This window comes from Dreissena polymorpha, chromosome 4 (genome assembly GCF_020536995.1).
Source record: "Dreissena polymorpha isolate Duluth1 chromosome 4, UMN_Dpol_1.0, whole genome shotgun sequence".
NCBI classification, from domain to species: Eukaryota; Metazoa; Mollusca; class Bivalvia; order Myida; family Dreissenidae; genus Dreissena; species Dreissena polymorpha.
Window position 1 is genome coordinate 46,780,780 of NC_068358.1, and position 23,300 is coordinate 46,804,079.

Sequence of the window (23,300 nt, forward strand, 5' to 3'; positions counted from 1 at the left end):
TACTGGTGAAAGTCCAAATTAATGTTTCTCAGAGTATCGCCCTCAGTTAACCCTTTACATGCTGGGAAAGTTGTCGTCTGCTAAAATGTTGTCTGCTGAATTTCTAAAATTAGCATTTTCTTCATTTTTCATCCTTCTAATTTGGATCAATTTATTTCCAAAATTAGGGATGTCTAGTATATTTATTTCTATATTTAGAATATTTCTTACAGAAATTCCTTTAAGCAAACAGAGCAGACCCTGATGAGACGCCGCATCATGCGGCGTCTCATCTGGGTCTACGCTGTTTGCCAAGGCCTTTTTTCTAGACGCTAGGCATAAATGGGTTAAGTGTGGCCGAAAGCTAGTACACTTAATCAAACAACGAAACAAACACACACGACATTTTATGTATATATATTAAGTTCTCTCAGTAGAATATTATCCGTAGTACACCTTTAATGTCTACCCGATAATATGTTTGTCAATCTCATCTTCATTGGTTGCGGTAAGACGTACACGTGCATGTATTGTGATCCCTTACTCAGATTTAAACGAAACCACAGTCAAAACAAGTGAACGTATTGTTATAGTCCTGTTTGTCCATTGCGAACTCTATGCGGAATATCATATTGCCCCTGCTTAATATTGCTAAACATAAGCAAGTGGTAACAAATATAAAATGTAGATGAATAGGGCGACCGCGTCATTCTCTGCAAGAATACCAGAGCACATGAAGGCCTTATTGACCACCGTGCACTAGTGCTTTTGGATCATAATTATTTCTTTGGCGAATACCCGGGTAGCTGGGGGGTAAATTGAAAGTCGTATAAAACGACGCACCACAGACAAAACAAGAAAATCTTAAAATGTGTTTAGAGAAAAGTTAATTGCAATTCTAAATACAGGTGATACGAACTAAAAAAGTATGTACAAATAATCATTTATAAAAGTTAATAGAACTGCAAAATCATTAATAAAATATTGTTTTTATTTCGTCGGTAAAACAGATCCAAAAATTTAAGATCCCGACGAAAAATATTCCTTATCATTATTCTTGTTTTATTCTAAATAAGAGACGAAAGTCTTTCAATCTAACGAAATCACAAACATCCTGTCGTGCAATGCAGATACATCCAGATACTTGACAAAGGGGTATACATCACATTGTTTACTTTTCTGATCCTGAACATTTCCGGTAAAACGCTAGTTCAGTTAAGCTGTATTGCTTTCTTTTTTGGAAAAGTCAGTTATCCACGAATGGACGTGCCCATGAAGTTATATCTTTTAAACACGAAATTTCCTGCCAAAGAATATATACATGAGTTTGCAGTATTATATTTCATAAATTATATCAGGAATACTAGACTTGAACATTCATAATGCATCTTGCACCTTCAATATACATTATGAACATACATGACACCTCTTGACAAATCATTATACATGCTAAATATTCTTAATATTTCTTACGAGGCTTGTAAAGGGATATAGTTGCGTACTAAGTAATATGTCAATAAAAATTGAAATAATTTAATGGTTCTGTCTTTGCATAAATGACATTGCGTAGATCAGTCATTTCACACTTCATGTCCACCTGTCACGTCACTATCCAGCTGTTCGGACTATGAACAGTGGATTCATAACTAAACTGCAACTTAAAAAAACAACAACAACAATTTCAATTTGAAAAAAACACACACACGCATTGTTGATCTTTCGAATTGTTTTCCTAAACCGCTTGGAGTAGAAATGACATCGTGGTGATCACCGTAACCAGCGCGTAGAGAATAAAGAAGAACCTGTCCATCACATTAGAGATGTCCCTCCATTCGGCACTAATGCTCTCATTGAGATGATCCTCTTCTAAGTGGCCCACTATACGCTTAAGATTTGTTGTAGCTGAGTCACTGGAATCATTTGCTAACTCATGCCGGTCATTCTGAATGTTGGTTTGTTGAGAATGGGGGTTTCGGTAAATCCCGGTGGTTTGAAGTTCAAATGCGCGAAACTTGAGAGTAGATATGTTGCTGTGATTTCGGACGTCTCCCTTGACGTTAATGGGAACTACGCTATTATCCGCGTTGTTTGTGTCATCAGGAAACTTAAAAAAAGAAAGAACTGTACCTTATTGAGGATCAACTAATCAAAGTTATACATGCTCAAATATGAGCCGCGCCTTGCCACCTGCGGCTAGCGTAGATCCAGACTAGCCTGCGCAGTGGCGCAGTGTTATCGGGAGCTAGCCTGTCCACAAATACGACCACAATACCTTGCGTGACTTGATATCAGACAGGTAGCTTCTGAGAAGACAACGCGAATGCACAGCCTTTTCTGGAGCGACGCTGGCGCATGCGGCATAAAACCCATTTTCGCTTGGCGCTCATATTTTACATCTTTGAAAGTAGGACTTCCATATAGGAAGCAAAGTGTATTCCCGGTGAACATGCTGCATTATAACATGACACTTTTATAAAGCCTGCGGTGATGTAGTGGTAATGAAGTATGTAGTTATGTAATGGTTCCTGCAAATCGATTAGTGGGTGCCGGTGCCATCCCCACTCTCAAGATCCAATCTTATTTTAAGATACCAAGACTTTTCTCCATAAAATCTCAATATGCCTTCCGATTTTATCCAGCTAAATAAATAAGTTTAAACAAAAAAAAATAGCTATTGGCTTAATGCAAACTAGTCAAATTAATGCAACCATTTTGAAGCACATTTTGGACATCTAATAGCCGCCAGGAATTAATTAAATATTTACTCTCTCATTCGCGGCGCTTTTACAACTTCTCACCAGAAAGTCAACACATTTTTCTTCGTGCACACCGTATGCAACTTTCACATATATTGGGATAATTTTCGGGGCGCGTTTTGTTTATGGCAAAATCTCACCTGTTCTTCGTCCGTCGAGTCTGATTGCACCGCTACTTTGTTTGACTGAATGCATAGCGCACGTCCTAAGAATTGCAGAAAAAACACATTTGCCCATCTGAAACATAATTCTTTGAATGTGAGCAAACAATTTTGTGTTGATTGTTCAGTAGTCATAAAATAGTTAAGAAAATTTGGATTTAATCTTCAGTCCAATCGTTTTTTTATTGGTGTTAACGGTCAGCTTAAAAACCTGTCCACGGAAATAACATACTTAAATATTTAACCTAGTTTAACATGTTTTGAATGACAAATCATATTCCCATATGATAAATATATCGTTTGCAAAATAAACCACACTGCTTTTTACACATTTTACCTCGGTACCCTGCGTCCATTGGTTCCCCTGTAAAACACGTTAAGCACCAAGACTGTTTGAAGCAGGGAGAAAGACACCAATACCATAGAACAGGCGAAGTACGAACCTGCGAAGAAGAATCATTTGACAAGTGTCCAAATGCATGATTTGTCAGTGTCGTTTATTATCAATACCAGATGTATATAAAACCACACGTATATAACGAAAGACCTACCAGAGGTTTATAATAAATGACCGACCCGATGTATAAAATTAATGACCGACCAGATGTATATAATAAATGACATTCCAGATGTATATATCAACTTACCGACAAGATGTACCGAGTATATAATAAATGACCGACCAGATGTATATATTAAGTTACCGACCAGATGTATATGATAAATGACCTACCAGATGTATGTAATGTACTGCTTTTATTTACTATGCGACTGCCTGTTCTTTAACGAATACATTTGCATCTGATAAATAAAAACAGCTGTCATAACTACGATCGATTGCCTATGGCAATGCATGAATGGATCAAATAGTCACAATACTTAAGTCAGAATGGTCACATACCAATTACCACACAGTTTAATTTAGTATATCATGTCTTAAGATTGATTATCTCAGAGGAAGATTAGTGCAAATGCATATCTGTTAAAGAAATTTAATCAACAAGAAGACAGATATACCGGTAAATCCATTACAAAAGGAAAGGTACGAATGGATACAAACTCACAGACGTATCGGGGTCATATACCGATTCCTAGTACACATGCCAGTATATAAATTCAATTATCACTCAAGATGATTCTGGTATACCTATGACGGGGAAATCGTCGGATGATGGCGGTAGCGATTCAGACACCAACAACAGGAACACTGCCAATGACAAAAGCACCGTGATTTCCAGGGAAACCTTCTCGCCCGACTCAACCGGTAGCAGAAACCCCAGCGCCGCCACACATGACGTCAGAATACACGGGAGCAGCATTGTAAGTAGGTAGAACGCTGGCCGCCGCTCCATGACGATGGTAAAGGTGACGTCAGGATAGGGTTCCGGGCAGCAGTTGTAGTAGAACTCATGACGCTCCGCCGGAAGTTTGCGTATTTTCCACTCGGTGTGCTCAATAAAGTTATCGAGGTCACCTGAGAATATACCTGTTGTTCTTAAACACGAGTATGCGTACAATTCATACTTGCCATTAGACGTTATATAAATGCTACGTTGGGCGCAATATTTTTCTGCCACAAATGATCATAATATGAATAGAGCTATTAACATTCAAAACACAAACAACAAATTGATACATTGTTCAATGAAAAATTCATAAATCTTACAAAGATAACAGAAAAAACTAAATGTATACATGTACACAGCAAGAGGCGCGCACTATCTGAAAACTATATTAACATTCATTTTAAGAGAAATATTTATTGTTTTATTCTTATAAATTATTTTAAACAGCTCTTCAGAGAAATAGGAACGTATGATTTTTAATCATTCTGGTTATTAGTTTAAGGTATGTCGGTTATGCCGTTTAGGTCAATAACGTAATATTTGTTCGCGCTACTTATTGCAGATTTATATGCCATTGAATTGAGGTAGATTTTAGATATAAACAACATTTTAAATACGTACATTGTGTCGCAAACAATTAACAGTGTGCCAAAGGACTTCGGTATAATAGTGCTGTTTTTGTAGGTTTTTTATGCAAGCGTATCTGTCCATGAACGTAGGCAATAGATGCAATAAATCAACGTCAAGCTGCTTGTCTTTGTATTTTTTCAATGTAATTACGGAACGAAAAAAATCTTTTTATTTATTGTACTAATACTCAAGTATTGCACTTGCTTGAAACAGCCATCGGAGGGGGGATAGTTGTCATCTTCAGACATAGTTCTAGTCATATTAAGCATTATATTGAAAATGTCTCTTAATCCACTACTTAAATGTATTCAATATGGTTAAAGTAAAGAACACAACTAAAATTTAGAAATTAAAAAAACTTTTTAAACATTTTAAAACAAAAATGTTTAATTTACTTTAACCGAGTGCAATTAAAAATAAGATTTCAAAGGCGTGAATAGAGGAAAAGCTACCGTTTGAATTTCTGTTGACAATGTCAAGGTCGAATCCGTTATACGACCATGACCCAAACTTAAGGTTGCATTCCTGCGTGTCGAACGGAAAGTATTTGACATTGACCCTGCATATACTTTTAACCACGGACGGGAAGTTGTAGGTCACTTGACCGGAATTGGATATGGATACCCGGAAGTCTTCCCATCCCGGAAACATGACCTCTTCCCCGGCGCTGAAGAGGGATTATGTTACGACATACACACGTGTCATTCGTTTTTTCTGTTAATTATGTATTTTTATAGTACATTAATTAACTCATTTATGCCAAGTGGACTCTCCCATCCTTCTTACTTGGATCGATTTATTTCCAAATTAGGGATGTCTAGTATATTTATTTCTGTATTTAGAATATTTCTTACAGTAATTCCTTTAAGCAAACAGCGGTGACCCAGATGAGACGCCGCATATGGTGGCGTCTCAACTAGGTCTACGCTGTTTGCCAAGGCCTTTTTTTAGACGCTAGGCATAAATGGGTTAATGTATGTATTGAAATCAAATCAAACGTTGTAAACATTAAAACGCTAAAATGTTTGATACGATGTTCAACATTGGAATCAATTGAAAACTGTGCAATGTAATACAGGACATTTATCATTGAGGCGATTGTTCGTTCAAGCGCGTTTTTTTCTGATTGTTCGGGATTTTTTTTTTTTTGCGGATTTGAGACAAGGCAAGGTTGTATCACTAATATTATTTTCGTAACAAAATATTGTAAAAGACAACCATGTTTGTTAAATTAATGAAAAACTTATAATGTAATACTGAAAACAGGTACAAACAAGTTTCTAAGTGATACAAAGAAAGTCGGCACTGGAACTATAATTATAAGGATTTGTCCATATAAACGTACTCCCAGAGCCTTTGAACATTTTTGATATGGCGGCGCTGAGAGCAAACCTTTATAACCCTCTGGGTTAAAATGCTGAACGTGAATTATTGCAACTAATATAAGGGCATTTAACAAGGGTTGAATTTGAAATATATCTTGACACTTCGCCCAATAATCTAAGATGTATCTACCGGAGGGTTTGACTGTTTGAGCATCCGTGATTCTTGTCAACACGTTCATGGCGTTTACTTACAATCAGAACATAGTCAGAGAGAAGTGCACTTTATTGTTTGTTTTGTTGAACATGATCGTCAAGACATTTCATGCACAACACCAGCGCTTGAACGTATTGCATGATATCTAACAGGATTGCGCAACTTTAAACCCACGCAGTCCTTCGCAGCCTAAGCGTAAGAACTTAAAGCACGTTGGTTTTCTTGAAATATTTATGAACTTTTACATTTTGTCGGATATCATAAGAAAGGAAATTGACATAATTTATAATGACAAACTCGACTAAAGTTTGTAATTTCAAATAATTTCATGAACGATTAAAAATAATAAACAAGGGACAAAATTGTCACAAAACCGGGTTTTCATTGTGAGAAAAATCTGAGAAAACTCAAACTGAACTTTTGAAATGAACAAACAAAATTAACCCCCTTTGTAAGTTTGTTTTTTAAAAAAATCTATTTTTAGTCGTGGCGACCTTGACATTGGAGATATTGACGTGATTCTTTCGTGCGACACACCGTCCCATGATGGTGAACAAATGTGCCAAATGATTTTAAAATATCACAATGAATGACATAGTTATGGCCAGGACAAGCTCATTTATGGCCATTTTTGACCTTTGAACTCAAAGTGTGACCTTGACCTTGGAGATATAGAGGATATTTGTTGGATCCGGTGGATTATCGATTTTAATTCACGAGTGATCATAGAAAATAATATTTTCACGAGTGGCGCAGCCACGAGTGAAAATATATGTTTTCTATGATCACGAGTGAATTAAAGTCGATAATCCACCGAATCCAACAAATTTTCTTTTTATTTAATGCATTTTTCACAGTTTATATACATTGTTCAAGAGTTTAACTAACGAATTTTGCTGGGATAATGACGTCATTTCGTCAAAAAAATGACGTCATTTCACAGTAAACAATGAAAATTATCGATAATTCTCACTGATAATTTTCACTGTTTGAAACAGTGAAATTATCAGTTTTAATTCACTGATATTTCTCTATAAACCACCGGAAAACATTAAATAAATCGACGAAATTATTTCGCGCGACACACCGTCCAATGATGGTGAACAAATGTGCCAAATGATTTTAAAATCTGACAATGAACGACATAGTTATGGCCCGGACAAGCTTGTTCCGCCCGCCCGCCAGCCCGCCAGCCAGCCCGCCAGCCCGCCCGCATTCGCCAATCTGATAACCAGTTTTTTCCTTCGGAAAACCTGGTTAAAAATCATTGGAAGTTAAATAAGTGATAACATCATAAAATGTTGTGTCCATTTCAGACATCTGGGAAGTCCAGTTTGGAAAATATAAGACGCTGTCATAAAGCGTTATATCTTGCTTCAAAATCATTGGAAGCCAGTTATTGATATGTGCAGCCAGTTATTGATACAGATACCTGTCATAAAGTGTTGTATCTGGTTTCCAGACATCGTGGAAGGTCACAGTAAGGTATGTGATGTTGTTATAACTGATGGTGTCCCATTGAAGGCGACAGTCGTTCCAATTCTGTAAGGATATGATACTGTTTGGAACGAAACAATTATACAACTTGAACACAACAGCAGATGTTATTGTGTCCGAATATTTGATAACTACACGTTAAATATTCAAGACGCAATACCAATTGTCTTTTTTTTGTTTGGATTTGTCATTACACACGGAATCATTTTCTCAACTGCGTTTTTCTTGATAATAAACATTTGCTTTTGTGTGTAGGCAACTCACATGTATATCTTGCTTAGAGATCTAGTGAGTACCGTTCTGAGAAAACTGGGCTAAATGCATGTGCGTAAAGTGTCGTCCCAGATAAGCCTGTGCAGTTCGGGACGACACTTTCCGCCTAAATTGGATTTTTGCTAAGAAGATTCTACATTTAAACGAAAAATGTCATAAAAGCGGAAAGTGTCGTCCCTGATTAGCCTGTGCGGACTGCACAGGCTAATCTGGGACGACACTTTACGCACATGCATTATGCCCTGTTTTATCAGAACGCGACACTAGTTAGGACTCGAGGTCAAGGTCACTTTTAATAAAAAATTAAAACGATTCCCGCTCAATTTTTTAATGCGGATATTGTTCTAAAATTGTGTTTGTTAGCTTAAATTAAGACCTAGCTTGGGTTTGCATTTGGGGCCAGTTGGATCAAGGTCAAGGCCGATATGACATAAAACACAGAAAGAGACTTGGCGCTCCATAACTTGAGTTTGGATGTCGGTATTAATTAACAACTATAAATTAATAACTAAAATGTTGAACCTGGTTTCATAGAATTTCCACGTTCTGGTAATGTTTCTTACCACGTGAAATTTGCTTATCGGCGTCACACTGAAGTACGGCGACTAGTCTGTAATACGTTTTTTTTCGCTTATGGGAGGAGAAGTTATTTTACGGATCAATGAATATATGTTTGTTGTCAGAATATCTTGCATAGTGGTGATTTTTGTGTAAATTAGTGTAAATAAGTACTGCATTTGTGCCTATTACATTTACTACAACATTTATTGCCAATAATGCAAAGCTAATTTTTTTAGTTAATAACTGATCACAGGGACTGGGCAATAATAAAAGATCGCAGGGGCTGGGCAAATACGCGAACCGGTGAAACTTTCTGGTTTTGTATAAAAACAAAACTTCTTTGTTCCACTATCCTAGCAACCACCTAGTTACTAATAACGGCGCTATAGAGCGCAAAGCGCGACACGTATTATTAATTGTAATAATGAGTCTTGATAAAGGAAGCAGCCGCTTATCAATGAGGAGCACCATCACAGCACCCCGTCTCATTACTATCAAGTCCTCCTACAGTTTTTTTTAAAGAACCACATATAGAAGGCCGCAGGCCTGACCCGTATCTTGCCAGTGGTATGGACCCTTTGGTATGGACCTTTAACCCCGCTCACTATCCAGCGTTTAAACTTCCGGGTTAACATTTAAACCGACTATTAATAGCTTATTAATATCTTAGTTAGAATGTGATTTTTCAAGCGGTTCCGTAGTGTAGTGGTTACACGCGCGCTTCCTATGTGAGAGGCCCAAGGTTCGAGCCCTAGTATAATCAAATTATTTTATTTGTGTTCTATGTTAACTTTTTGTTTTGATGTAGACATTTTAGTTTAAATAAATATGCTGTTTTATTGTAACCATTTTTTTTTATTATGCCCATGAAATATATGTGTGAGAGGGTGGGGGGGGGGGGGGGGGGTCGTAAACACATTAAAACTTTTACATTGTTTTCATATCAATGAGTACTCAACCCCTATCGTAAATGAGCAACGTAAGAATAAGTTCAGAATCACCTCACCTTGACGTTGAGAAAAATGAAAAATATGAAATAGCGCTTACAAGATGAAGCAGATTTTTTAAAACCTACACAGTTCTGTTCCATTAATGAAAACTGCACACGGATGCCAGTAAAAATAAGAAACCAATGCAAATGAAATGAACTATGAAATATTTGGGGGTTACAACACAAAATCATAGATAATGGTTATTTGGGGGTTATAACACAACATCATAGATACTGGTTATTTGGGGGTTATAACACAAAATCATAGATAATGGTTATACCAGTATCTTTTTCTATTTTGTTTAAAATAATCGGCCAATATATTAATATTTACAGTAGAAAAAATCGTTCCATGTAACTTCATTGAGTGCGTTTTACACTGAAATTCCCGACGCTCTTTGATGCTTTGCATCAATACTTATCTTGTAATGTATATAGTTGTGATCAATAAAATATCACTTACAGTTCTCATCCAAATATTTGCAGTCAGTATTTGGTCTCTCTCGTTCTGAAAACAGCAGTCTCAGTTAGACTTGATACATTCGAACGCAAAACATGTACATTTATGAAAAACACAATAACAAACAAATTGAAATTTGAACAAGTTTACCCCATGCAGTCTTATTCAATAAAACGTATTTTGATATTTACTTCTTCGAAACGTAAATATCGTTGAAAATGTACCAAAACTGTTCTACTATGTACCGGCGTACTTTTTGACGATGCTGCGAAGCAGCTCGTCTAAGTTATAATACCATGAAAAATTATTCACAATGGCGACCTATGTAAAAGACCGAGCCAGTCCTATTGAGATAGCTCGATTTTTCTAATCGGCATACCTCGCTGATTATCATTGATAAAGGTATAGGAAGCTCAGCTATATATAGGACAGCATATTCTGGGAAAAAGATTTAATAATAGTATAAAAATGTTAATTTTAAATCAGTTATATTCAATCCATTATATGTTTATAAATCAATGAAACAACTATGCATTTTCTGTATTGTATTTGCCATTTGTCGTGATTCAGTAAATAAATTGCGAATTAAAACGTGTATAATTAACTTTCAACGCGATCATGTGTGTAAAGAAAACGAATTATTTCGAACCTGCCATTTGTAAACGTTGTAGCGACTATGGTATGTAAACAACATAATAGCCGTTTGACATCTGTTAAACTCGCTCTGATGCGTGCTTTCTCATTTTGTATATTTAATAAACTTTTCAAACATAAATTACAGAGCCACATCAGTGCACATACTATGTTTGATAATTCATTCGTTTGTTGGATATTGTTTGCTGTTTTAAACACATATTAGGTCATATCGCGGAGATTTAGTTAACCTTACCATGTGTTCATGGGCGAACTCACGTATTCAAGTGCTCTTACGACTATGTGCTCATACCTTTTGGGAATCATCATGAAATTATTGCCGTACTTAACGAACATGCATGCCTAAGCTTATTGATTAGAGAAAAAACAATAATCAAAAGAGAACAATTATATGTTCATGCACATGGGCATGTGAAATCACGTCCTTACGCATAGCATCATTAACTTAGGAAAGGAAACAACGAAATATAAAGTTTGGTATGATATACATGTAAAATTAAAGAGCATGGTGTAATTGAAGAGCATGTCATGTTTTGAAGTTATATGCTGAAACGTAATGTTATAACCCACAAACGTTTTACTGTAACAGAACGTTTTTTAAGATAAGTGGTACAGAACATACACGTCGAATATCTGTTTAAAGATATTCCTTGTTATGTTTGATCTAGAATGTAACCCGCCTCCCAGTTTCGCTGAATGGTTCAAGTTCCCCGTAATATTTCCCCGTACCCCCAATTTTTTTTCGTACCCTACATTTTTCGAACCCAATTTTTTTCGTACCCATTTTTTTCCCTACCCACATTTTTGCTCGTTCCCAAATTTTTTTTTCGTTCCCAATTTTTTTTCGTACCCAATTTTTTTTCGTAACCAAATATTTTTTCGTACCCAATTTTTTTGGCATAATTTTTGTACCCAAAATTTTTGTACCCATTTGTTTCCTACCTAAAATGTTCGTACCCACATACACAATTGTGGTGATGTAGATAAACTAAAATAGATGTTTTTATATCAATACTCTTCAAAAGCATCGTCACACCAGTACTGTCAGTACTTTGATAAATATGTTAAAAACTCTAGTTATGAACTGTAAACTGCTGTACACGTTGATTTAATACACAGATATCACATACCGTACATTTTGTAACTACTGTTTTTGTGTTTGAAGCGCTTATTACTAGTTGGTGATTCCATTACGTGCTTGTTAAATAGTGATGTAATTTTGAAGAAAAAACAACAACAACATAGATACAATTCTGTTCTTTAACATAATTGTATGCAAACGTAATTTTAAAATGAGGTTAAATTTGTTTTATGTAATGTACCAATTTCAACCAGTGTAGAAAACCTTTGAAACAATTATTCAACGTTGGAATCTTTTTGTTTTTTGAAGTATGCACTTTTGGTCATTTCTTATTGTTTAGAGCATTTAACGTTGTTGATATTTTGCGAAGTGGAATTTTGACAATCGCTTTTGTTTAATAATCTGAGAATTGCTCCAAAACATGGCATGCATACCAATTCCAATATTTGCCTCAGCGCCATGTCCACATTAAGCGTCACCTTCTCACCGGAAGTACACTGTGGAAGTATGCTGACGTCATATCCGGTAAATAAGAAGTCACGCAGGTTCTTACTTATAACCTGATTGGACACGCTATAGACAGAGTCTGAAAAAACAAAATCATTTTAAACGAGAAGGTCGTATTGGGAAAGAGATATTGGTGGTTGTTGGCAGTTATTGTAATTCTAAGATAGGTAAAAAAAGTTAGCAGTAGAAATCGACTTTTGTTATAAGTCAATTTATTCCTATTCGTCCACATCAGATGGTATTGCACAGTTCAAATCATTTATAGACAATGATGAAAAGTTTTAATTCATTGCATAATAAATATTTTCGATTACATGCTTGTTGTTTTTCTCACTTTTTTTTCTTTTCGACAAACACTATTATGTGGATAGCATTTCAGCTACCGTATATTGATCCACAACAAATCCTAGTGTGTGTTAGTATTTATTGTTCATAAAAGATTGTGAATTAAATTTTCATTTTGACATAAACAATGGCAAGATAGCACTAGTGGCTAAAATATGTAGATGTATTTCATTAATAAACAAAGCACAGTACCGCAGGGAAAATCGTGTTCTGCACGTCGTATTTATTAATTTACATATCGCATACATTCTCATATTCTAGCCACTATTTTGGGAAAATTTGACGACCATTCTGTATATTCTGATTTCATCTTTTAAGTTACATAACACTGAAGAAATACTAGAATCGCAAGCGTCATTTTGGTGCGGTGCACCCCTCTTAGATTGCTTTCGAAGTTTCATAAAAATCAGATCAGCAGTTACGGAGAAATTACGGAGAAATTACACCTATTTAAGAAATACAATGTACTGTACGTTCAATAACTAAATACTGCAGCAGAAAATTGTGATGCATTGAATATCTACTCTTGGTAATGGAGCTTCCAATAAAAAAAATCTGAATTTAGTCAAGCAGTTACGAAGAAATCGAACGGTCAAGACTTGTGCGCGAAGTATCATAACTGGTGGAGAATCATTGTAGCGGAACCTCCTGTTTTCGCTGAATACCTTTTCGCATCGAAGCTTCCAATAAATATGTGAAATGATATGTGAAATGATAGGAGTCATTATTTTAAATTATGTCTTAGTTCATCCTGAAAGTTTTGTTTTTGTTAGCTCGTATGCTTTAAAGTTTATAGCGTAACACTTTAAAGATGCGAATGTCTATGGCAAAGTTTCCTTCATTGGAATGCAAAGTTGTTCGAGCAAAAACTCACTCGGATAACACTCTGTAATAATTATACGAATTAATTGTATTTTAATAAAAGAACAATGGCGTTTCCCAGAATAGTGCGAATAGTCGCACCATTATTGTCGCTTAGTTTAACCCTTTGCATGCTGGGAAATTTATCGTCTGCTAAAATGTCGTCTGCTGAATTTCTAAAATTAGCATTTCTTCGATTTTTTTCAAAAAATACTCTCAGATTAGCAAACAGTTTGGATCCAGATGAGACGCCACGTTCTGTGGCGTCTCATCTGGATCCAAACTGTTTGCAGAGGCCTTCAAAATCTGGTTCCCGCACTGAAAGAGTTAAAAGATAGATAAAAATTTCAATTGTCTTACCTGTTAGAAATGAGGAAATCATCAGGAAAACAAAAGCATCCATTTCTAAACCATACACTTTGGATATCAACCTCAAACTAGTGCAACTAAATTCCGGTTTCTAAATATTCAACCATTTAATTAGTAAAGCGTGCAACTTGAGTATATTATGGCATCAAGTAACGCCATTTTAATTACAATGATTGCAGTGTTGCCGGTAGATACATCTCCGTATGGCGTACGTTGACGAAGAGGGCATAACACGGTGCATAATTATGAAGCAATTGTTCACGAAGGCAATACTTAAGTTACTGACCACTGTAATTGTAGTTGAAATAATTACTCATGACTATATAATTGCTTTCGATTAGTGTGTTTGTTTAGTATCTAGTGAACTATATTTGGATTAATGCGTTATTTATTATGTTACTTACTATTGAATACTGTATTGACTTTACATAATCATATTAATATTTGTTTATAATGTCATCTTCGTTGAAAAGATATGATCATATGCTAATTTCACTTCACTTTTCATATTTTCCACCACTGAGAAGCTCATCCAGGTGACAGGTGACAACGTATGACATGCGTCATGCGAAAATGGGTCTTATGCCATTTGAACGGTCAGTTTCTTTGAGAAAAAGTGCATTTACTGGAGAAATCTTGACCAAGAAGGGAAATTACTATTTAAACAAGCGTAACTGTTAGAAGCTGTTAATTATTTCAATTTGTATAGTTTGTCGATAATGTCCAAGCTTTACGCATGCATATTCTAGAATACAACTCCAATGTTTATAAATTAATTACTTCCCCTTATAAAAAAGCAGATAAAAGATTATCATATATAATGAAAATGCTATAGTGTTGTGTGTTTCTCTTAATTATGGGCGACGTGCTCGAACAATGCGTATGTGAAACGACCGTACACATTATGTTTGACTTCACGTCAAACGAGTTTATATTGCTGGTTTCCTAGAATGTCAAATATGTTAAGTTCAAAAGAGGGTTAGAATCATTTTAATACATTTAATGCATAAAGTTAATCATGAAAGGTAAAGTTAATGTTTGTTTCTGAATTGTTTTCCATTTGGGAATCATTGAGAAAGAGAAATTATGTATCTGTGTTCGCAACTTATTTATTTACAACAGCTCCATTTAATGTGTATTATATTCATTTTGCCCATTTAATTTCATCACAACTTTTATTATTTAATAAGTATGCATATACAGTCCATTGATTGTACAATTAAATCCTGCAATTATATTAAACTATTTTAAGTTGACACATTTAACAACTTACGTCTTATCGCAATGTTCAAGCGTATACATGTGTACAAGATTTGTTCCTATGACATATTGTATTGGTGTATGTGTACGATAAAAAAGTGGTCAGTGAATCAAAACTGATACGTAGTATATTATTATATACAGATTAATATCTAGATTTCCTAAGTTGGAGATCAATGGCTTTCCAAAAATTGCGGTTCCCTTAAACCTCAATAAATATGACATGGTAATTATCACATAATCACATACAAACAATAATCTAAGGTATGAACATATATATGTTTCTTTAATGTAAAAGCAGAAAAAAACAAGAAAGAATGTGTAATTACAAAAAAAAACAAGTATGTAAAATATGTTAAACATGTTAATAGTGTTCTATGCAATATAAAGATAGCTTTCACTAGTTGTTTCGTACAGCCATCGACTTTATTGTCTTTTTCCATTCCAGTCCAATCATCAATGTCATCATTTTCAATTTTGTCATCAAATTCGTTATAATTATTATTTTCATCTCAAGTTCAGTCCTCGTAAACAACATCCTCGTCTAGATTATCTTTATTATCATCTCTATCATCTTCATCACTTTCGTCATCTCTATTTTATTCATCATCATCCTCATCTCTATCATCTTCAAAATTATCGTCATCTGTATAATCGTCCTTATCATCTTCATCCTTATCATCTTCATCCCAACTATCATTTCTATCATCTTCACCACCATCGTCATCTCTTTTATCTTCATCACCATCGTTACTTCTATCATCTTCATCACCATCTACATCTATAGCATCTTTATCACTATCATCACCTCTATTATCTACATCATCATCATCATCATCTTTATCGTCATCAACATATTCATCTGTATATCCTTCATCACCGTCGTCATCTCTATCATCTTCATCATCATCGTCGTCATCTGTATATTCTTCATCACCGTCGTCATCTATTTTGTCTTCATTATCATCATTGTCTCTATTTTCTTTATCTTCATTATTTTAATTTATATCATATTCATCACCATCGTCATCTCTATCATCTACATCACCATCATTATCTATATCATCTCTATCCTCATCTATATCATCTTCATCCTCATCCTCATCTCTATCATCTTCATCACCATCATAATATCTATCATCTTCATCACCATCGTAATCTCTATCGTCTTCATCTTCATTATTGTCATCTCTATGATCTTCATCACCATCGTCATCTCTATCATCTACATCACCATCGTCATCTCTATCATCTTCATCACCATCCTCATCTCGATCATCTTCATCATTCTCATCTCTATCATCTTCATCACCATCCTCATCTCTATCATCTTCATCACCATCCTCATCTCTATCATCTTCATCACCATCCTCATCTCTATCATCTTCATCACCATCGTAATCTCTATCGTCTTCATCACCAACGTAATCTTTATCATCTTCTTTATGATAATAATGTAAATAATATTCAACAATAGCGTCATGTATATCATCGTCATACAACAAATGAACTATCAACATTGGCATCGTCACCTCTATCATCAACATCATGATGGTCATCTCTATCGACACCGTCATCATCGAACATTTGCTCTTCTCTTCTTTATTTATGAAAACTTTATAACGCCGTCACTATGTAATTGTTCGAAATGATGTCATGATATTGTTAATACCGTAGTGACGTCATGACGTTATTATATATTCAAAACAAACGCTGGGTATTTTTGGTTTTCGATTAACTTCTATATGCAGCAACTGATCGAACTTTCAACAAATGGCATTCTTGCACTGTACTTTTTACGTCTTGGCTAAGTAAGCTTACAGTTAACATAGATTTCTAGGGATTATTAGTATTGCGGGAAAATTGAACGCCAATCGAAATTTCAAAATTTCTGCCATATGTGAATGCAAACATATTGCATTTGTTCAACAAATACCACTTAAGGAAGTACACGTTTACAGTAACAAAATGTTAATAGTGTGTAAATTAAGCGTTTAAAATACACTCTTGATCAAGATAGTGCCATCTATAATCTCGCCCTTCTTTCATCAAGGGCGACACTAAACACACGGAGCGACACACGATATTTTTCGCGACAGTCGCGGCGACGCACGATTTTTTTCGCGACAGTCGCGGCGACGCACGATATTTTGCGCGACAATCGCGGCGACGCACAATATATTTAACACGATATATCGCCCTTGTGTAGGAAGCCCAAAAGGCGTTTTATCGTGTTAAATATATCGTGAGAAATATCGTGCGTCGCCGCTACTGTCGCGAGAAATATCGTGCGTCGCCGCGACTGTCTTAAACAATTTCGTGTATCGCTTCGTGTGTCGTGTCTCGCGTTCAAAGGGCGACACTAGACACACGAAGCGTCGCACGATATTTTGTTAGACAGTCGCGGCGACGCACGATATTTTATTATTCAAGTATCGCCCATTTTATCCGAATCTCGTGTATCGCGGTCTAATTTCAGACCGCGACACTAAACACGCGAATCAATTCTCGATATTTTGCGCGACAGTCGCGGCGACGCACGATATTTGTACTGTTCAATTTCGCTGTAATAATATCGCCTGTCCAATGTCGCGTTTTTCAAAAAATCAGGGAAGACTGAAAAGGGATATTTTCACGTCATCAAGCATGTGCATCATGTCGTATATATATCTTTTGTTATAATATTATTTTATAATAATGTTTATGTCTGATCAGCAATTACAATGTATATGATTAATAAAGCAAGCTATTCGTTTCTTATACTTCAATCTGGCCATAAATAAATATTTAATATTACATAAATATTTTATATATACGTATATTTGATGATAGGAAAATTGCTTGGAATGACGATTTTGATTATAACACTGAGTTCCCTAGGTTGAGTTATTAGTTGTTCGATTCTACGGTTCAATGTGCATAATGTATTTTTTGTTTAAATCATATTAGACATGCACAAAAGTAACAGTGTGAACTTTATCTGAATATAATTATATAATAGTCATTTATATTATATCTGAAACCATGTAAAGCAATATGAGACAAACGTTTTGCGCTCTTCAAAAGCGTTTTTGTTAGCCAATATAAATATTATAAAATTGTTGTTTGCACTGTATGCAGTTGTATTTATGCCGATAATTTATTTGATAAAGCATTATAAAAGGTATTTAAAAGGTAAAACAATACCAGCAACAAAAATACCGTCTCATTAATGTATCAATAGACTGGACATAAATGTTGCTCGTCAATAATCTGGACAACCAATAAATGATGATTACACATGTACTGAAAAGAAATCTTCTGGTTTCATATTGATGTCTTACTTGAAGTTAAACGTTATCTACAAATCTGCAATCCTATTGGAAGTGATACAGTATATAAATATTACATGGCGGACAGGGTGACAGTAAATTTGTCAACTTGAGGAAATACTGTCAACCAAGGCGAAGCCGAGGTTGACAGTATTTTTCCGAAAGTTGACAAATTTACTGTCACCCTGTCAGACATGTAATATTTATTTTATTATACCAAACAAAATTTTCAAACATGAACAATTTATATAAACCATGAACAATTTTAATATTCAATAATTGTATTTAATTTCAGCAATGAACAAGCATTAATATCTTGAGTGGTTCAGATTTTCGGTCCGAGCAAAATGAACTTCGCTTTATTCGGCATGGACCTAGTTATCGATTTATCCCATCAATTTTCTTAGTCGTCAATTATTTCTAAAAAAATACATTACGGAACCAGCTTTCCGTATTTTATTTTCATCACTTGATTACGCAATTTATGACGTTCTCGTGTGACGTCATTTCGGTGACGAAACATTTTGGGACAACACTATGGACGTTTTATTACCAGTAAAATATTTATTTAAAGCATCGAACGAATTTCGGATTGTGTGTTTTTCATGCATGACACCTTAAGAACAGACACTGGAAGTGTATATTGTTGTAACTTTATTGTTATTAGCATTGGATTAAAGTTGCCATTGAGGAAAGCGTGTCGTTTATACTAAATTGATTATTTTTTTGACTCCTGACTTCCTGTCAAAGCTTAAATAATGGCATTAATCTATTCTACAGCACAGTTTCAGCTACAATCGTTATTTTAATTATCCAAATACAACGGAAATGCAAAACTGCGTACTGCGCATGCGCGAATGGGACAGTATAGGTTTTTACCATTTCGCACGTGATTGCTAAGGTAGCGGGCGACAGTATTTTTTGGACAGTAAATTTTTTCCCGCTGGTTGCACGTGACTTTCACGACAGTCGCGACGACTCACGATATAATTAACACTATATATCGCCCTTGTATAGGTAGCCCAAAAGGCGATATATCGTGTTAAATATATCGTGCGTCGCCGCGAATGTCGTGTATCGCTTTGTGTCTAGTGTCGCCCTTGATGAAAGAATGGCGAGATTATAGATGGCACTAAGCGGATTCCGTAAAATACCGTTAGTATTTATGTTTATAAATATACGTTTGATGAAGACAATGAACGAACTGTGTACAGTTTACATGTAAGAAAGTTAAATTAACAAAGGTAACGTGTTTATAAAAACTTTTTATATGTCGATTGGTGGCACCGGATAATGCCTGAAGTAGGCACCGGTTAAGGGCCGAGACTAATGAATTAAGTATAGTTCGTTTAAAGAAAATATTGGATTCTGTTGATATGGTAAATATTTAAAGAATTTCTTGAATTTAAATTGTTACATGAATGGGTCTTATATTTGTCGTCCCTAAGCCCCTGAACGCTCTGTCTAAACGCTTGAAAATGTCTTTACTTTACCCTGAAAAGGGTTATTAAAACTAGGCATTTAGAACGCGTGTTATTGTAGAACGACCGATTCATCAATAATATGTATAACATATAACACCCATTTGATTGTTTAATATTTAAATTATATAAACGATTTGATAGCGATGTGAAAAAAGTCTTTTGACCAGTTCAGCAGTCATCATTGTACAATCTAACTGTTGTCGTATTGTTTATCGTTGTTTATTAACTATTTATATTTACCTGGGAGTGATTGTAATTATAAATTATAATTTTATTGAATATTAGGGAAAATTAATGAATTGTAAACATTTGTGGTAAATTAATTTTTAATTTCATTATGAATGACAATTTACCAGCCCGGTCAAGCTCGATCGAAACACGCACGCACATATACTAGACCATTGTTCCTTTATCGAGTTTTCCGCAAGAGGGTTCGACAAAATTATAGGTTTCTTCATGTTTCTACGGAATCCGGATAGTGCCATCTATAATCTCGCCCTTCTGTCATCAAGGGCGACATATTTTGCGCGACAGTCGCGGCGACGCACGATATTTTGCGCGACAGTCGCGGCGACGCACGATATATTTAACTCGAAATATCGCCCTTGTACGACAGTCGCCCTTTTATATGCGATATATCGCCCTTTGAACACGACCGTCGCCCTTTGAAAACGACCGTCGCCCTTTTAGAACGCGATCGTCGCCCTTTTAGAACGCGACCGTCGCCCTTTTATATGCGATTTCTCGCCCATTGAACACGACCGTCGCCCATTGAACAGTCACCGTCGCCCTTTTAGAACGCGACCGTCGCCATTTTGTATGCGAGATATAGCATATAAAAGTGCGACGGTCGCGTTCATAAAGGGCGAGATTATAGATGGCGCTATCCGGATTTCGTATGTTTCTCTTAGTAGACAATACATATTATTGATGAATCGGTCGTTGGAGGGAGAAGTTCACAGAAAAGTGCGAATATACATCGATACATTCCGAATCGTCAACTCATATCAATTTGAGTCCCCACTTCAGGTACGTGTACTATATTAAACACACGATATGCACATGCTGTTTATAAAATCTGCTGAAAAGCACGTAATCATCTGTATATGTATCAATTGATTTCTTGTAATATCCAGTTTCCGGAATTTATTCGGTGCCTGCATTTTATGGTTTCGTCTGTTATCCGATTCCCGTTAAATCAATATGCGAACCTTTTAAGCCGCAAATGCTCACGTTTTTTATGTTGCCTGTAATTTCCTTCGATTTTATTATATATCTGAATGATTCCTACAACATTGCAAACTAGTAGTAGTTTATTTGTTTTACTCTAGTTACAAAAAAGCAAGTACTTTTAGTCTTTAAACTATTTTATGATTATGGGATAGGTATGGCTCATTTGTTTCTGTTCGTTTTGATTATTTTATATTATATTTAAAAGAGGTATTGATTAAATTTGAATAACACTTCCAAGAGGGGAATTTTAAAAATATGTGGGGGAAAAATATATACTCTAAAGATGGGGGGAATGGGGCCGAATAACGGCGAATATTTCATAAAAAAAAACACTGATAATGTTCCGTAAGCAATAGTATTTGGCTTTTTTTGTTGTTGCCATTTCCACTTCCAATACTAGACTCATCCTGCATTTTGCCTTTGGTTATTTTCTGCTATAATCCGGTGCCGTTTCGCGTATTAGCCGGAAACGCACAAAAGTTTCCGGTATTATAGGTATTGGTTAGGCACCGTGCTGAGTGTATCAAGGCAAGTTGGGTCTCATTAAACGCGAGATCTTTCGACGGACTTTGTCGATGTATAGCGATTGAGAAAAACACGATTTTATCTTACGGAGGACTCCACGGATAGTCGATGTATCACGATTGGCTAGATCCTAAAGCAACGTCAATGCTGTATTGAACGCAACGAGCCAATGCTATTCCGCTTGTTGATAGATATTAGTGTGCTGCGATACACGCTGTAGAAAGGACGAAACTTGAAAGGCTGGAATTTTTATACGTGTTTTTTTGTTCAAGTGTCCGTTCTTTTGCAGACGTCAGGTAAGACTGTTTCTATATCCTTGCTATATCAACATTATAATTTCAATTACCAGTTTCAACAGCTTATTGATCCTAAGCGTATACACATGTTGATGATTTTACAAATATATAGACATAAAAAGCCCAGGCTATGGGTCATGTGATATTTGAGTTAGTGCAAATATATGTGACACCATGAAACAAATGTACAGGTACAAACAAATGTTGATACAACTTAGTATATGCACTTTTATTGAATTTATTTTTATTTTTAGGGGTTTGCCAGGTAGCTATTTTTAAGATAATTGTAATAAATTATCAAAGATTGCAAAGAACGGTTTTCATTAATAGTAAATCAATTTTTACACTCCTTACATGCGTTCGATATTTCTTAAGTAGATATCTGTTTCGTGGCGCATTAAAAGATGCTTATGAAAAGACAATTGTATTCTCACAATGATGAGAATTTGTTAGGATTAACAATTATGTTATTCTAGAAACCAATAACTTTTGAATATCTATTAAGGTCACCATAGGTCATAATATGCCGAGTTGAAGTTTTGACATTTAATATGTATTTCAAAAAATCAGTGTTGACTTTTTCAAGCAAGTTCACATCGAAATTTCCCCACACTTCACAACCATATGTTAAGATAGGTATAATAGTTGTTACACAAAATTTAATCTGACATACAATAGGTAACGCAACATTTTTCAGTTTCCTTTTCAAACTAATCAGTGCCTTTATGGCTTGGTCACAAAGGTGTTCGATTGAAGAATCAAATTATCTATTTTTGGAGAAAATTATTCAAAAATATTTAAAGAGTCAACAACTTTCATTGACTGAGAAAACTACGTTTCTTTTAAATGTATCACCCAAAACTATAATCTTAATTTATTCCAAATTTAGCTCAAGCTTCCAGGTGCAACAATATTAATCAAAAGTGTTTAGTACTGAATTTTGATCTTCCTCTGCGTAAGCAAATAAAACAGAATCATCAGCATACAGAATCACAGCTAATCTAAGATACATATCTTAATTTTGACCAGATATATTAACACTAAAGTAATTTTCAACATCATTTAGGTAAAGAGAAAATAGGGCAGGTGAAATATTTTCACCTTGGCGTACACTTATTGCACATGGAAAATACTCTGAATATGTATTGTTTACAAAAATGCACGATTTTATACGAGCATAC

General features: G+C 35.2%; 2 protein-coding genes across 2 annotated transcripts; both read right to left on the reverse strand.

Annotated features, from left to right (window-relative positions):
* Window positions 1-533: 533 nt before the first annotated feature.
* On the reverse strand, window positions 534-14,044 carry LOC127878402 (neuronal acetylcholine receptor subunit alpha-9-like). Its single transcript, XM_052424927.1, has 9 exons — window positions 14,002-14,044; window positions 12,363-12,514; window positions 10,197-10,241; window positions 7,844-7,953; window positions 5,325-5,539; window positions 4,044-4,370; window positions 3,234-3,339; window positions 2,876-2,972; window positions 534-2,083 (listed from the first exon to the last, which is right to left on the reverse strand). Exons 1-9 carry the CDS (start codon window positions 14,042-14,044, stop codon window positions 1,712-1,714), a joined length of 1,467 nt encoding a protein of 488 aa, XP_052280887.1. The 3' UTR covers window positions 534-1,711.
* Window positions 14,045-15,869: 1,825 nt separating this feature from the next.
* On the reverse strand, window positions 15,870-16,857 carry LOC127878403 (prostatic spermine-binding protein-like). Its single transcript, XM_052424928.1, has 2 exons — window positions 16,803-16,857; window positions 15,870-16,258 (listed from the first exon to the last, which is right to left on the reverse strand). The coding sequence occupies exons 1-2, from the start codon at window positions 16,855-16,857 to the stop codon at window positions 15,870-15,872; spliced, it is 444 nt and encodes a 147-aa protein (XP_052280888.1).
* Between the last annotated feature and the right edge of the window lie 6,443 nt (window positions 16,858-23,300).

Excerpts from the sequence above, each read along its gene's own strand:
- LOC127878402 (XM_052424927.1), bottom strand. The coding sequence starts at position 14,044 with ATGGATGCTTTTGTTTTCCTGATGATTTCCTCATTTCTAACAG. Across the intron at positions 4,371-5,324 it reads TGTCAACAGAAATTCAAACG|GTGACCTCGATAACTTTATT; the intron begins GTAGCTTTTCCT and ends GTATATTCTCAG. Across the intron at positions 2,973-3,233 it reads AATGGACGCAGGGTACCGAG|ATGGGCAAATGTGTTTTTTC; the intron begins GTAAAATGTGTA and ends ATTATGTTTCAG.
- LOC127878403 (XM_052424928.1), bottom strand. The coding sequence starts at position 16,857 with ATGTTCGATGATGACGGTGTCGATAGAGATGACCATCATGATGTTGAT. Across the intron at positions 16,259-16,802 it reads TCATGATGTTGATGATAGAG|ATAAAGAAAATAGAGACAAT; the intron begins GTGACGATGCCA and ends AAAATAATGAAG.